Source organism: Embiotoca jacksoni, unplaced genomic scaffold (assembly GCF_022577435.1).
Source record: "Embiotoca jacksoni isolate LCO1_2020_lvr unplaced genomic scaffold, fEmbJac1.0.p SCAF_54, whole genome shotgun sequence".
Classification (NCBI taxonomy): domain Eukaryota; kingdom Metazoa; phylum Chordata; class Actinopteri; family Embiotocidae; genus Embiotoca; species Embiotoca jacksoni.
The window spans coordinates 1,656,534-1,672,805 of record NW_027185408.1 but is presented as its reverse complement, the minus strand read 5'-3'; the positions used below and the strand labels follow the sequence as shown (position 1 = coordinate 1,672,805).

Sequence of the window (16,272 nt, the reverse complement as noted above, 5' to 3'; positions counted from 1 at the left end):
TGAAGCAGCAGGTTCAGAAGAAGTTGCAGCTCATGTTAGAAACGTGTTCGAGGCGTGTTCGTTCGTCCGTTTCTGAGAACAAATATCACCAGCTCGAATGCATGAAATCAATTTATTACAAATGACATGGTGATACAAAGAAATCCTGCCGATGTAAACACGAGAGCTCAGATATATTTCAATCATTTCAAACTAATCGATGAGTTGCTTCGATCAGAAACCCGGCGGACGACCGATGGCCGTCACATGATGCGTTAAAAAAAAGGGAAAAATGTTCCTACAGCGTCTGATCAGAGTTTCATGCACTGTAACAAAAGTAAAACACGAGATGCAGGTAGCCCAAATGACCAATCACCTGTAGCAGCAGCAGTTACATCATCACAGCAGCGGGCCAATCAGGTTCGAGTTGTGATTAAATCAATACATTCTCACTGGCTGCAGAGCACGACAACAGCAGGACGAGTCTGAGCTCCGCCCGTCTCCACCTGGTGGTCGTCAACGGAAAAAAAGTGCACATTTGGTGAACTAGCCTCGAAACTCTCACCTGCCTCAAGCTACAGGAAGCATGCACCTTTTCAAAATAAAACATTTCCTGTCTCTCCGTCTACAGCACCGGTCCAGTGAAAGGATGGAGTTAGCGTTAGCACAAAGACAGGCAGCAGAAATGGATCTGCACCCACGGCACCTCCGAGCACGTCTGACTCACGTGTGCGACTGTTTGCCGAACACGTAAAACACGCGTGACGCCACCTGCGACCGCGTGTGCGTGTCGGGTGATACGTGGCACGTTTCTGACGGAAGCTCTGATGTGCGACGACCAAAAAAAACAACACGTGAATCAGACAGGCTGTGAGGCTGACAGTTTGTGCTAAGCTAGGCTAACCGTCATCTGTCGGCCAATCAGAAGGCTTCACTGAACGTCTGTTTTCCACACAAACATTAGCTTAACATACAGCAACTACAACACACACACACACACGCACACACACACACACACACACACACACACACACACACACACACACACACACACACACACACCGCCCTCCTCTGAGCAGGCGGCGTCCACAACTCTAAATACTTTATTCATTTATGTTAAAGAAGCTTTTTACAACAGGGTCAAAGGTCAAAACAATCTGAATAAGCGAGGGACGACCTCATCGGGTCACGACACACAACACGACACACTCAAGGTCCACCGCCCGGCTTACAGTCGCAGCAGGCGGTTCTCTTCAGTGGGAACGACTTTGGGTAACAACAGTCTGAATCATTAAAGGTTTTTTTGATTAATTGATTAATTTATGGATTCTGAGGTTGAAGGACTCGTCGTTAACAGCCTGACCTCTGACCCCCAGACCAAACTGGGGTTCAGGAGGATGTCAGGATCTGATGACATTCAGGACGACTTAAATGTGTAATTTTTTTCTTTTGTGAACTCTTTTTGCTCAGAAATGAAAAAAAAAAAAAAAAAAACACAACGTCGTTGCGCGGCTTTTTTTCAAAATAAAACCAAAGCTGTGCTTCATGTTTGGAGTTAACTAATCAGACTCGTGAGTTTTACGAATCTTCAGTTCGACGGCAGCACGTGGAACCCACCGGCCTCCCGTCATGAGCGGATCGTCGTGACTTTTCAGTCATCGAGGTCAATAAACAGGACGATCGGTTCCAGACGTTTCTCAGAAGACTCTCCGACATTCAGCCGAGCGGACGCGGCTTCACAGTAAAAGCACGATCACAGCGGGACGGACGACAGAACAGAAACATTCAATGAAATAAAACATCACACCGGTTTTTACTTTACAGCCGCTTCCTGTCTGCCAGGAAAAGCTTCGACTTCCTCTTCGTGAACACAGACGGACACACGAACTACCGTCCGCTCGGACGGATGATCGAAGCACGGAGTTTTTCTACGTTTGTACACGTTTCTACGGCGGCGAGCGGCTGCTTCAACTACGTTTGGTTTGTGCGACGGAGAAGCAGCTCTACATCACGTTAAAGTTCGTACGGACTGAATCACTGGATACGCATGATGGGATTTGTTGTTTGCGGACAGTTTCGGTGCGTCCACACCGCCAGCAGCTCCCGCAGACCTCCGCGGTGTGCTGCGTCTTACCCACAATGCATCGCACGCGGGAAACCGAAGGGGACCGAAAAGATCTTTAAAAAACGTCGGAGTGAAACGGATTCGTCTTCAGTCAGCTGACGTTCGACCCCTTCGACCAAAAGGCCGCGCTGAGTCGTCACGTTGGACGTGTGCTGTGGGTTGCAGTGCATTGTGGGCCGCAGCTCCAAGGCGTTTCTCGGGCCGATGATGAAGAGGAGGAGTCAGAGGCGGACCGGGCGACGGTCTTTATAGCGGCCCGCTGGGCTGACGTCCCTCCGGGTGATGATCCAGGTCGGACTGGACCCGCCGCCAGTGTGGACGCACGGTTTCCTATCTACAGGTGCTACGGAGGCCCGACTCAGGCCATGTAATGGGCCCCGTCGGGTCCACGGGGCGGTCGTTTGGTGCTTTCGTTGGCGTTGGAAGTCGAAGAGGCTCCGCGGGATTTGGTGGGCTTCTTCTCCCTCGAGGACGGTCGAGTCTGACCGACAGACGACGTCCCGACGACTGCAGCCTGAAGACCCCCGCCGGGCTCCACGATGGTGTTTATAACTGGAACAATAAGAGGACGTTAGCGACGGAGTCGGTGTTGGTGTGCAACATGAAGGGTAAATCCCCTCTGAATTTGGACTTTGGATTTCGGCTAAATGAACTCAGGACAAACATGTCAAACCAAATCTGCACTCACCTTCCAGCTGCCTCTGAACTCTCCTCAGCTCTTTCAGAATGGAGGTAATTTCCTGCAACAGGAAGCAGAAAACAGGACAGAACTTTCCAGATGTGCTCTTTGTGTGAAAAAGGGCCGAGCGTCATTAGAATTGATGCGTATGTGCAAGATGAACCTTGTTGGAGGTTTTCAGGATGGGGACTTCATTCTCAGCGTTGATCTTCGCCTCGATCTCCTCCCAGACCTCCGCCTTGTTCTGAAACAAAACCCTGAGACGGACACGGTGCCGGGGTCATGAAGACGGCAAAATGAAATGTTCCCAAAACAAAGGAGTATTTGCTGTACCGAGCCGAAGCGGAAACCGACCCAAAAAAACCAGCACTACGAAATGTTGACGCTGCTGTTACTTAAAGTGCGGTAAACTTCCTTACTTCATCTTTTCGGCCAGCTGCTCGGTGTTCTCCCGGATGGCCTGAGACAGCTGAGACACCGGATTCAGCATCAGGTTGTCCAGAATCACCTGGAAAGAGTTCGTTCAGAGGAGGAAAAGGAAGAAGATGAAGGTGAAACCGGCCACAGCTTCAACACCAGCAGTTTACACGCCGACGTCCCAGCACACCAAAACTAACTGCAACAGTCGCAGTAAACTCTACATGTTTCACATCTTTTTTTTTTTTTGAATCGAAGGGCCTTGAATGCTGACTCTTTAGTCGAGCGCCACCCTCAGGACAAACTTAAAATGTTTAGCTTCACTGCTTGTAATTCTCTAGGAATCGATCATTAGGATATTTGTTCAGATTACAGCTGTAACGAACACGCTCTGCCTCTAAGGGGTAGCTAGCAGGCCTTCAAGAATTACGTGGAGCTGGAAACCTGCTGACGTCGTGTTCACGCACTCGCTGGGGGTCAAACACTAAATTTGCCCAGCTAACTAACAACAAGTTAGCTGGCTATTGGTGGTACCGCTAGCCTATCACAGTAGGCCAGCACGCTAGCTTTTTTTGTTTTTTTTGCTAAGTGCTAGTTTGTTGTTACCGAGTTTGCCAACTACTCACTGAACTTTAAAAGACAAGTGTTTGTACAGTCAAAAAATATCTGGTGCCACTTTAAAAAGTAAACTTTTGATCGGAGGCACACTGAACGTATTGTAAACGTATGCCTCAGTGGGATTAGACAGTGACCTCTTCGCGATTCCATGGACGCCGTTGCTTAGAACCGGGCTCCGGCTCATTCATATTTGCGTCCAGGTCCAAGATGGCAGCAGAACCTGGAGGAACCTTCTGGTAGTTTAAACTGGCCTCAGGGATATGTTGGACCAGCTGGAAAGAGAATAGAGGGAGTCTGGCTTCGGTAATCCAACCACTAAAATATTCGTCATCTAACCAGCGAGCAGCCGGTCGGTGATGGTGGTGCTTTGTGACGCATGCACCAAGTCAACATGCAGCTGCGATGGTGGGGGGGGGGTTGGGGAGGGGATGGGGGGCAACAGTGTATGCAGTGAATTTTAGTACTGCTGGGATACAGCGCGTTAACAACGACGAGGAGACGTGGGAGTGCAGGAGAACCCGACCGGTCACCAGCCACAGCTCCATGAACTGACCCAAGAACAGCAAAACCAGTTCATTAATGGTGGAAGGCCAATGGAAGTTCAATAACAGCAACAATGATGAGTCAGCGCAAAACAAATCAGAACTGGGAAAGCAGGGTAGAGTTAGGTCAGGAATAGAAGGGTAGAACTGGGACAGGTAGATCAGGTATAGTAGAGTAGAACTTGGACAAATAGAGCTCGGTCAGTTTATAGTAAGGTTGAAGTTGGACAGGTAGAGTTGGCTATTATAGGGTAGAACTGGTGGAGTTGGGTCGGGTGGAGTTTGGGTCGTACCCGCGTACCTTGATCCTGCACACTGGTTCCAGCCTGGATTTGTTTTACACTGGCTCAATAGTTGTGTCATTAATAGTCTTTGACACAGGACCACTCAAATCTCAAAACAAACAAAAAAAGTCAAATGTGCTTCAGAACAATCCAACACCAATGAGAGGGGAGTGTTAGGATCAGTGATGGGGGGAGGGAGGAGAACCAATCACAGGGCAGGAGGAGGGATGAGTTAGACACCTGAGATGGTCGAACCCCACGAAAGTATGGATAAGATGGCGTCTGTGCAGCAGAACAGAGAAATGAATCATGAGTATCCAAAGCATGATGAAGCTCCTGCAAATCAACCTGCAACCAGAGAACAAGACTTTTCCTCCGAGCTCACCGCAGCGTCGCCGTCAGGACAAATGAATTACAAACAGACAACAGAGTTGATACACTTATTCATGTTTGAACTGGGAACACACTGGAAGAAATAAGTTGACTTGGAGATGCACATTTACTGACTGACTTTTCTCCCTTACGAATTCTAGACCGCCCCCTGCTGGTCAAGTCAGTGTTGTCATCTCGTGTTTAAAACCTTGTGTGTTCCCAGTTTTTCAAGCTGTGCTCTGTGTGATGGTCGTGGGTGGGTGGGAGAGGGTGAGGGGGGGTGGGTATGGGGGATGTTCATGGCCCACCTCCTCCCTGGCGGAGATGGTGGAGGCCGGCGTGTTGGGCAGCGAGCTGGGCGAGGTGGCGGTGCCCATGCCGGAGCTCGGCGAGTCTCCGTCACCCGCGACATCGTGGATTTCCTTCGCCAGGATGGCCAGATCTTTAGCCAGATCTTGACTGAGCCTGCAAGGAATCGGAAAAGGAGTCACAATGGAGGTCTGAGTGACATCATCACAGATCAGCCCATGGTAGGTGGATGCCTGGGTTAAAAGGTGTGTCGGAATATTTCATTGAGTTTTTTTTTGTTTTTTTTTACTTGGCGATCTCGGCGCTGTGCGTGGACCAGTTCTGGTAGGGGTCAACGTCATTCTGGTCCTCGTCCTCCTCTGTCTCCTGGGAGACAGACTTGGACCGGGCGGCGGCCGTCCGGTGGCTGCGTGGTGTCTGGGCGGAGGACGACGGATGGGAGGAGCGTTTGGATTTGCTTGTCTCGTATTCTTCATCAGAGGAAGAGGAGAAGTCTGAGCCCTTCTGCCTGCGACGAGAACCTATAAATATATAAATATGGTTTGATAATGTCACTAAACAATTTAAGAAGAAAAGTCACCCGCGACTCCCAGGGAGCGTTGCTGTTGGAAACGTCCAATCAGAGAGCTTCAGACTCTGTTGCCGTGCAGCTGATGGGAGGTACGTTTGGACTTTCTGTAAATTGTTGAAGAAATTCTGGCATTTTGGATTTTGCATCAGTAGCGGAAGAATTAAATCCAATTGCTCTGAACCTGACACAACACTACACTGAAGTGTCTCCATAGCAACATTCACTGAGGCTCGTGATTGTGTAGGGACACCGAATCCCACAGTGTTGTCGTATTATATTGGTGTCTGCTGTCAGTTTCATCCGGGATCTGGATGCACACACAGTCGCATCCTCGATTCCCTGAACACGACTGAGGACACTGAGGCGGAAAAGCTGTGTTTCCACGGCAACCAAGAGCTCGACACCGCTAAATCACCGGGGACATAACTCTGACGTGATCCATGATGACAATGAAGAGGCAGACGTTCCCGAAAACAGAGATGTTTTATATTTTTCAATGAAGAGGCTCATGGTAGGGAAAAAAAACAACAGGTTTGTTGTGTATTTCTCAAAGGAGAGTGCAGCAAACACCAAACACACAGATGCTGATCTGAGGTATTTAAACTGCTGCCTTTCTGATAAGTTGATGCAATCAAATCCTAAACATCACCGGTGTATAGAATTACACAGAGAGCAAAGGGTATGTATTAAAATAATACATAAACTCAAAGTACATCCTTCACAAACAGACGCAGGAGATTCCACAAACCCGGTGAGGCCACCGTTTGCATCGATTCAGCAGCTTTGGAAAATGTGAATTTGGACATTTGAAGTCTGTGTCACTGAATTAAAGAATATTGTCACTGCTTATTTTGATGTGGTTTTTTTTAACCTTTACAAAGCTGTGATGGGATTACAACCGACCAGTTGATTAAGTCGTGCACAGATTTGAACAGGGAGGCCACCAATACTTGTAAGTAATATGACCCGGACACCAGACGATGATCGAAGAATACACAGTTCATTTTGTTGAAGAGATTCGTACCCTGACGATAAGACAATTTGGTCACCACCTCCTGAAGGACAGAAGCAGGTAAAACTCAACAAAAGATAAGAAGGCTCACCAGCGCTGGGATACTTGGCTCCACTGGACCGGGTACGGGTCAACGGTTGCTTCCCTGAAGCTCCGCCGCCTCTACTAGCTGCCTGCCGGGCGTCGCCCGTTGACGTCTTCCTGCTGGCGGCGGCAGACTCAGAGTTCCGACTGGAGAAACCAGACCGGGCCGCGGAGGACGTCTCGCTGTCGCTGGGAGCCGTGAAGGAGCCGGTCCTCTTCCTGGGCATCGCTAAGATGTCCAGCCGGGACAGCTTCTTCGCCTCAGCGGATGCTTTAGGCGGCGCGACGATGTGGTCGGAATTCTGGGAGCCCCGGTCGGTCTCGGCGCCTTCGTTATCCGAGGCCTCGCCCAGGCGTGCGCGACGAAGCATTGACGCGCGGGTCGGCCGCGGTGCCGACAGGCTGTTGGACCGCGTCAGAACCTGCTGAGTCGTTGTCTTCGGCGTCTTTCCGTTGTCTTCTTTCTGAAGAGGGGCGATGACTTTCTTGCTGCGGCTAGACGGACGGGAAATTTCATGGTCAGATGACGTTGTCTCGGCCCAGTGTGAAACAGAACCCTGTGGGCCCTCAGACAAGTCCAGAGAGCCACGGTTGCCCGCACTGCGGCGCATCTGGAAGCGCTTCGCTGCCTCTGCCTTGCTCGAAGCATCGGCAGTCACCTGGTTCCGGCGTTTTTCCGAAAGCCGTTCGCGGGCACTCAGCTGCCGTCCCTTTTCTTGGATGGATGGACTGGAGGAGGACTTCTCCTTCTGAAGGCTGCTGATGGCCGGACGCTTTTTACACGTGGAGCTGACGGCGGCGTTTTTGCTACTCACCTGACTCACAGTGCTCGCTGTATCGACGTCTGACTCACCGGAAAGGGAATCGTCCATGTGGCTGGAAGAGCCCCCTTTCTTTGAGCTGCGACCAGAGCCGGATGAGGGGAACTTGGTGTCCATTAAAGACAGAGTTCCCTCTGCCTCCTGAAGGAAGGGCTGTGCGTCCTGTAGGTTCTCCCTCCTCTGCTCCATGTCTCTGATGGACGGGTGGCTGGAGATGTGAGGAAGCTTCTTCATCTGAACGGTGTCACTGGGCCGGTCTTTGGTGAAGCTCTCCTGCCGGACGAAGGACGACATGCAGCCGTCCTTTGAGGGGACAGAATCCTTGTCCTGCATTTGGAGGTTTGGAGCAGAGCTATTGGGTTTGACACCCGTCCTCTTGGGTTCGTGAGCACTCAGGTGTCGGATCAGGACGGTGGTTGGGGGACTTTTTGCAGGCGGGTCTTGGGTCCTTTCAGACTGCAGTGGGCTCCGAGCCTGATCAGGTTTGCCTGGTTGATCTCCAGAACCGATGTAGAAACAGGTGGATTTGGTGGATGGAGACACTTTCTCCTGACCTTTAAACTGAGGCCTGGTGGTCCCCGGAGATGTAGCTCCGGTCCTGGCCTGACTCTTCTTTGTTTTCTCCAGGACAGGTGTGTCATCCGAGCGACTGGCATCACTCAGACTGTCCGGGTCCACGTCATCCTGAACGGACAGGCGCTGGGTGGAGTCCTGTTGGCGGGGAAGAGCAGCCACTCGGTCCAGGGGTTCCTGACCACCGTGGTGAGCTTCATGGCGAATCAGGATGCTCGGAGCAACACTATCCGGCTTTTCTGGAGGCACCTGGGGCAGCAGCCTTCTCGTCCTGGAGCTGTGGCTGGACTCGGACTCAGAGTTGTCGTAGCTGTAACCTCCCATCGACCGGCTCACGAAGCGCATATCTACAAAAACAATCCGGTATTATCTCAACTTTTTCATGTCAGTGTCTTTTACATGTTTGTATTTGTTTTGTATTTTCACATGATCTGATTTGTTCACTCTTAAGTGCACAAATTAGTCATTAATTTAAGAATCTAAGGATTAATGAGACCACATACACGACAGAAACACTTACATATGATTACCAAGGGGGAAAAGACATGTAATGTATTTAATGGTAATGTAGATATATTGTAGATCTTGCGTTAAAACAATAAATGGATGAGTGCTTGATAGGCAGCCCTTCACGCATCCTGTTAAAGTTATTTTCTGACAAAACCGAAGACAGAATTTCAACAGCACCTTCCAGACATTCCCCTTGAGGTGGAGTGGAACCAGGTTCGGCATAACCGTCTGCTAGACTGGCCCACCGGGAAACCCACTTAGGTCCTTCCAGACCTGCTGCATGAGCAGCCGGAACCTAGAAGACAAAACAACATTACCGGAGAATAGAAATAGTCCAATAAGACTTGACAGAGTGAGATATGTAGCAGGAGAAACAGGGAATAACACCGCCTGTCTGCATGCACTGGGATCAGAACATGCTATACAGGTGTTCTTCCAGGTCGGTCCAGAGGTTTTTTTTACCTGTATGGGGCCTGTTGGGGGGCCGCTGATAGCAGCTGGGATAAAGCCATGCAACGGGTCCACAGTGCTACCATCGCTAGGCAGGTTAGCTTGCTCATCCTTGCCATCATTTATTACAGGTCTATACACTCCTGTGTTCACACCACTGTACTCCGGAGAGTCGAGGACACCGAACACCTGTCAGAGCACAGGGCATGCATGAGGAAGGGGGGCAGGACCACGGAAACAGGAAGGACCAAGAAGGAACAAGTAGTTTCATGCATCCCTAAAGGCGATTAAAACACACACACACTGTTAATAAAAAGAGTTACCTGAAGATAGTTCCAGTTCATTTTAAACCTTTATATTGAACCATTTCTGATTGACACCTGACGAAGGGTTTGGCACTGAGTAACTCAAATGTTTGGATTTACTGTTACTTTTTCTGACACTACAAATAAACTCTCAGACACTACTTGTTTTTTTGTTTTTTTCTGAAGCCACTACTGCTCAGGACTCTGAAAAAGTCTTTTTTCCACCAACAGTTAAAGCCATTAATGCAAAATCCTGAAAATTATTACTTTATGTCACTGTGAAGTCACCTGGTCGATCATATTTCGAGCTTCCTCCACCTCTTTATCCTGGGACTCCGTCTCGATGGTGTAGGTCCCGGCATCGCTCAGACTGTCGTCCTCCTCATTCCTCACCATCCTCTGGGAACCTTTGGGGTCTCCTACGCGGACACCCAGGGGCAACATAGGGGACATGGGAGGTCCGGTTGAACGGACGGGAGAGGCGGTCTGGCCAGGAGTGTTGGTCGGGATCGAGGACTTGGAGGTCGGCGGAGGATGGAAGGGGGAGGAAGGGTAGGAGACTGGAGAAGGTGCTGGAGCTTCTTGTGGGGAGGGAATTCTTCCCTGAGGCGATGACACCATCACCGGCGGCGCAGACATCGGTGGAGGAGATGTCTTGTCTCTGGTTGGGGAGGAGTCCTTGTGAGCCGAATCCTTCAGGAACTCAGCGGCGAACTCCTGGGCGAGCTTTGATTTCTTCCCAACGCTGCCGAAAGGTCTGATGATGATACCGGGCGAGGAGCGGGAGGAAGCCGCCTCGCCCTCCGTCTTCTCCCTTTTCAGAGAGCTCGACCTCTGGGGGCCGCTGTGTCCCTGGCCCTGACCCTGGCCCTGACCCTTCAAAGGCACCGTCACCTGCTGCGTGGGGGGGATGTGGCCGTGCACGGATGCTGGCCTCTCGCCACCTTTCCGCCGCTCCAGCTTGGCCTTGAGGGCAGAGTACGAGTCGGTGTGGGCGGGGTTGTGCGTGAAGGACTGCGAGCGCTTCTTTCGTGGGTTGTCGTCGAAGAACTCAATGATGAAGGCTTGCTGGGGGAGGTGCTCGGGGGGCCCCTGCTTGGGCGTGTCTGTGGGGGATGGAGCCTGAGGAGGGCTCTGGGACAGGGGCCGCTCGGGGGCCACAGGTGAGGCCGGCGCCGGTCTGGGTGGAGAGGACTGGAGCTTCTGGGTTTCAGCAGGTAGCTGACAGTGGACAGTTGGACCTGATTGGACGGTCTGCTGCGATGCCTCGGACTGCTCTGATTGGATGGAGTGGTGAGAGTGGACCAAGTGGTGGGATTTTCTTCTTCCTTTGAGAACCGGGTCCTCCGAGTCACTCTGGGTGCCGTCGTCATGATGGTGACCTGGCAACAGGAAGAAAAGGATTATACTATCAGGCCAGCAGCATCTCATTTGATGTGGTGCACAGAAAAGGTCACGGGGTCAACAAACTTCATTTAAGATTCATCCTGAGAATCAAGGAAAGCTACAGAAGGTTTAAATATAAGAGCTGCGCAGGTATTTCCACCACTTCGCTGACTGAAAGCTCCGGTACTGACCTCTGAGTGTCTTGATGTTCACGGCGAGGTCGCTCTTGGTGCTGTAAACGTCCTCGCACGGCGGGCGTCTCCTCATCATGGTGATGTCACTGTGGACCAGCCAGTCGGCGACCTTGCACTCTGCCGACATCACGTCCGCGGGCGTGGCCGTCATGGCGGTCTTGTTGGGCGGAGCCTGTGCCTTCCTCTGGCGGGTGGAGAACTTGGTGACGTGGTCTTTAATCTTGATTTTGCCGGGCATGCAGTCGTCAAACTCGATGGTGAAGGAGGCGTGGCTCTGAACGACGGGCGGGGTCGGGGTGGGCGGGGAGGGTGGGGCCAGGGGCGTGTCTGTGTCCTTGGTGGGGATCTCCTGGAGCTCCGCCCCCAGGGTTTTGGGCTGCTGGAAGTCCTTGGTGGGGATCTCGAAGTAGCTCGGCTCACGGTGGTACGAAGGGAAGAGGGTCTTTGGTTCTGACAGAGATCCGGAAAAATCCGGATCCACAGCGTCTTTCTGCATGTCTGACGGAGACGGGGACGTCAGTGAAGACACAACAACTATAACAACACCACTGATATCAAAAGAAACAGTAAATATAGAACATCTGAATTCTGGAGACTCGATTAGAACAACATGAAAGATGTTAGTTTCATTTTTCTGCTTTTAAAATTCAATAAAAATGTGGTGTTGAAGAGTAAAAATGATGAAAATGTTTAAATACTGGAGAACGTGGTAATAACAGAAGACATGTTTACCTGGATGAGGCTCATCGCTGGTCTGGACTTTACTCCCATAATCCTCCTCTCCCCACCAGGACGGCTGACCGTACAGAGGAGTCGGTCGACTCCCCGGAGCTTCTGTCACGGAAACACTCGGTTTATTTCAGTCCAACAGTTAATGAATAAACGTCAGTCTGTGAACCTGAGCAGGATCAGTACTTTGTGTTTTATACTGTGTGCAGTACTGTTGTAGTATTAGTGCCCTGTGTCAGACTCCTGATTCTCTGTTTTGTGCTGTTCGCAGTATTATTCGTAGTACTGTTTGCAGTATAGTTTACAGTATTGTTTGCAGTATAATTTGCAGTATTGTTTGCAGTATTTGTACCCTGTGTCAGGCTCTTGGTACTCGGGGTTTTCTCGCCTCTCGGTCGCTCGTCTTCTTCGCTCTTCTTCGCCTCTGAAGCCTTCAGACTCATCTGCAGCTGACTGCTGTACTTCTCATGCTGGAACCACAAACAGAGCACTTCATCAGCCCTGAGCCTGACTTTGACCTGGTCCTGACCCGGACCTGGTCCTCACCTGAACCCTGTCTGAACCTTAACATCCATCAGCCTTTGAAAAGCTGTCAGAAATGAAGGCCAAACTGTTTTTACTTTGATGCTCTAAAACTAAAGCTGGTCCTCACAAAGACAGTTGTACAAGTACACACACACACACACACACACACACACACACACACACACACACACACACACACTGACCTTCAGAGCCTCCTCTGGGACTCTGTGTTGACTTTTCTCCAGAATGTAGACGTGAGAATGTGAAGAGAAGGCTCAGAAAAATATTAAACATTCCAAATACACACAAAGACAAAGACACACACACACACACACACACACACACACACACACACACACACACACACACACACACACACACACACACACACACACACAGAGGAAGGATATCGTATCCGAAGCGGATGATGTCGGACAGTTTCAGGGTGATGTAGGTCTGATCAGGGATCCGCAGGTCGTTCACGAACGTCTGCAGGAAACAAACAAACCGTGAAACCTTGAAGGACTCTGAGCGCTGTTTGTTTGTTTGTTTGTTTATTTGTTTGTTTGTCATCATTGAGTAGATTTTAAAGAATATGCTTTTTATATTAACAAAAGCAGAGTGTTATATTTCGCACATAATCAAAGCCCTGCTCGAGTGAGTAATTACGACAAGTTTATATGTATCTTCAAATCACATTCACCTGTTTCATTTGATCTTTCTTCTACAACGTAAGAAGGCATGCTGGGAAATGCTAGTTTGCTTATCCAATGACATCACAGCAGACTTTTTTAGTTTTTTTTTCGTGATTTCATGATGATGGTTAGCCCCTCCCTTGACAGGAAGTGAGGTCATTGGACAAACTAATTATAATTTCCCAGCATACATTCTTGACGTTCTGTGACCTCTGACCTGTGACATCATTCCCCCACCTGTCTGTCTGGTTATATCGGGTGATGTAATAATGTGAAGCTCCTGCAGCCTCAGTTGTTTGTTTGTTTGTTTGTTTGTTTGTTTTTGCATCTCACCCCGTTGAGGCTGCCCAGGTCCTTGACCAGGTGTTCGTCCGTCGTCGGGTTGTAGTTGATGACAGCGTGTTGTTTGTCCACACTGCGAGACTGAAACCGAGAAAGTCACAGATTTAAAGCCAGACCAGCAGGCAGCAACTTTTAATCTCTTGAGTTTCATTCTGAAGGACGTCAGATGCAAACAGGAAGTGAAGTCACACTGAGTCTGATCTACCTGATGGTTAACACCCGGATACTTCATATTTTTATTATTATTATTATTATGATTATTATTATTATTATTATTATCAGTGTGCCAATGAAGTCACACTGTTACTACTTGTATTTATTGATTTTCCAACATGTGACATCACTGTGAGTCTGTGACATCACAAACTTACAGGAAGCCTCTTTGCGGCCAACGTGGAGCCTCTCACCTGCAGCATCAGCTCGCAGTCCTCTCGGCCCACGAAGATCATCTCTCGGGGTAGGCGGTGCCGAGTGCCCGAGCTGCTCACCAGGAACCATGACGTCACGCTCATCTTCAAAGGCCTGCTGGGGAACCCCAGTGCATCCTGGGAAACGGAGGAAAGAGAGAGAGAAAGAGGACATGAGCTCCATCCCGTTCACTCGTTTCCGCTCTCAGGTTGTTAAAACAGGCCGATCAGTCTTTTAGTCGTGTCGTGTCGCGCAGACAGATTCACGGTAACTGTGCATATACTTCCCGTTTCCCAGCATGCCCTCTTCTTTCCTAACTTTTATCAATTAATCAATCAAACTAAAGACGGTGAAGTAATGTGTAGGAAATTGTATTTATTGTTGATAAAAAATGTGCGGACAAATTGCTGCGGGCCTCCGGCTGCACCGGTGAACGTTCACCACGCTGAACTTGATGCTGACGGTTCTACTCAGTTCTACTCGGTTCTACTCGGTTCTACTGGTGAACAGGGGCGTTTGTTCTTGTGCACGTTATGGAAGCTACCTCTGCCGGCGCCACCTGCAGGTCAGGGTGACTTCCTGAGTCTGATTCCTGTCCTGGGCCCTGATGGACAAGTGAAGTGAAAACCAGATCCGAACATCAACGGGTTTTTCAGCCCCGAGTTCAGGCTGCAGGCGACGGAGCCGCCAACTGTTTCACCTGAGAAGCAATCGGAAACCCAGCAGGTGGACGAGTCTGAGAGGAAGCATGATGAAGACAATCACTAACGGAGAGGAAGCACTGCTGGAAACAGGAGGGATTGATTACCATGACAACCGCTGCACCCTGTCTATCTACTGACTGATCGACCGATGGACCGATGGACCGATGGATACATGATGTTTCCTATTCATATTGCTCATGTATGACGAGGGCGCGTTTCCTGTCCGACGTCATGTGATCTGTGTGACAGGATGCGACCTTGGAGCGGGTCATCACCTGTTCATCTCAGTGACATCATCATCATCCTCACCATCTTCATCATCAGCACCTGAAATAAGGCCGCACCCGGATACCACACACACACACACACGCACACACAGGATGCTGGATGAACCGGAGCGGCTCGTCAGGAGCATCCTGCCGGGCCTCGACGCTTCATCCGCGGCTGCAGGCCGGACAGGAGGAGCCCCTCCGGCCTGCAGCTGCGGAGAGGAGCCGGTATACCGACAGAGCGACAGGAGGCCAGACAGGAGGACAGACAGATGAGCGGATAGACAGGCAGACAGTCCGCTCCCCTCCTCCACGCCCTGCTCTCCTCATCCTCCTCCTCTTACCTCCACTCCAGATGCTGCCGCCGCTCCTCCGCTGCTCTCCGCCGATTGAAACCCGGGCTGAGGCGCTGCGGGGCGGGCAGAGCATGAGAGGCGTCCCGGGGAGCCGGACTCGGAGCGTCGGGAGGCGGATCGGGTTCGCTGCTTGTGACGGTCGCTGCTGCCGCTGCTGCTGTTATGGCATCTCTCTCTCTGTCTGCCTCCTCCTGACGCACCAGCGGCCACCCGCTGCGTCAAGACGCACCGCGTAAGCGACAGCGACACCGGAAGCGTAGCACCTGGGCCTTCAAAATAAAAGTATCAAGGTAGAATCAGCAGGAGAGACGCTGCACACAACTCTGATCAAATGATGATATGGATGATTTGTTTTACTGGTTTGTATAAAACAGTTGTGAGAATAACAAAACGTTTTACAAACGTGTTAAAATAAAGATGCGATAAAGTGACAGATGAATATTAAACAGAGATCTGGTTCATTTGTTTTTATTTACCAACATGTGTTGATGTTCACTTACTGTGTCCTGCAGAGCCTCCGTCCCACATTAATGAAAATACAGGAAGTCAAACTTCAGAGTGTAAATCAGCAGCTGCTCGTTCACGTTCAGCTCGTCTCACGTCGGTGTTTATCTCTGCTCTTATTGTGAAGGCGGGCCGGTTTCCGGTGAGAGTGTCGGTGATTTGACGGATCTTCAGCTGCAGGTTCAACATGACACACGAACACACGAACAGCCTCATCGGCACCAACTAATAATCAATCCCATGATCGATGAACACGGTTCATGTCTTCTGGTGGGGTCACGTGCATCGGCGATCCGGCGCTTCATGACGGGAAAGCTCCGGTTTGGGATGACGTCACCTCGGTATTGGCTGTCAGCAGCTTTATGATGATGATGATGTCATTCATACGGTTTATAATATTAATTATTGACCCCTGTTCGTTTGGTATCCGATTTGTTTCATTCATTTTTTTTTTTTAAAGAATCTTTGAACGACACAAACACACCGATCATGTCGGGTCACGTCTCTGC

The 16,272-nt window shown here is 50.2% G+C and overlaps 1 protein-coding gene across 5 annotated transcripts; it reads right to left on the bottom strand.

Annotated features, from left to right (window-relative positions):
- Positions 1-98: 98 nt before the first annotated feature.
- cep170bb (centrosomal protein 170Bb) lies at positions 99-15,468 on the bottom strand. Of its 5 annotated transcripts, none has more exons than XM_069172667.1 (20): positions 15,248-15,468; positions 13,930-14,067; positions 13,514-13,603; positions 12,896-12,974; positions 12,689-12,747; positions 12,313-12,430; positions 11,964-12,065; positions 11,229-11,729; positions 9,940-11,033; positions 9,359-9,535; positions 9,074-9,191; positions 7,000-8,733; positions 5,615-5,846; positions 5,325-5,481; positions 4,885-4,926; positions 3,953-4,090; positions 3,203-3,291; positions 2,947-3,040; positions 2,793-2,844; positions 99-2,656 (listed from the first exon to the last, which is right to left on the bottom strand). In XM_069172667.1, the coding sequence occupies exons 2-20, from the start codon at positions 14,032-14,034 to the stop codon at positions 2,463-2,465; spliced, it is 5,175 nt and encodes a 1,724-aa protein (XP_069028768.1). In that variant the 5' UTR covers positions 14,035-14,067; positions 15,248-15,468; the 3' UTR covers positions 99-2,462. The 5 variants fall into 5 exon arrangements, with proteins under 5 accessions (XP_069028768.1, XP_069028769.1, XP_069028770.1 ...); XM_069172668.1 differs by having other exon boundaries at positions 11,964-12,062; XM_069172669.1 differs by lacking the exon at positions 4,885-4,926.
- Positions 15,469-16,272: the final 804 nt, after the last annotated feature.

What these genes read in the sequence shown, in the direction of transcription:
- cep170bb (XM_069172667.1), bottom strand. Translation starts at nt 14,034, where the DNA reads ATGAGCGTGACGTCATGGTTCCTGGTGAGCAGCTCGGGCACTCGGCAC. An exon ending in CACAGCGCCGAGATCGCCAA is followed by an intron (nt 5,482 to 5,614) that starts GTAAAAAAAAAC and finishes GATTCCTTGCAG; the next exon opens with GCTCAGTCAAGATCTGGCTA. An exon ending in CCATCTCCGCCAGGGAGGAG is followed by an intron (nt 4,927 to 5,324) that starts GTGGGCCATGAA and finishes TCTGCTGCACAG; the next exon opens with ACGCCATCTTATCCATACTT.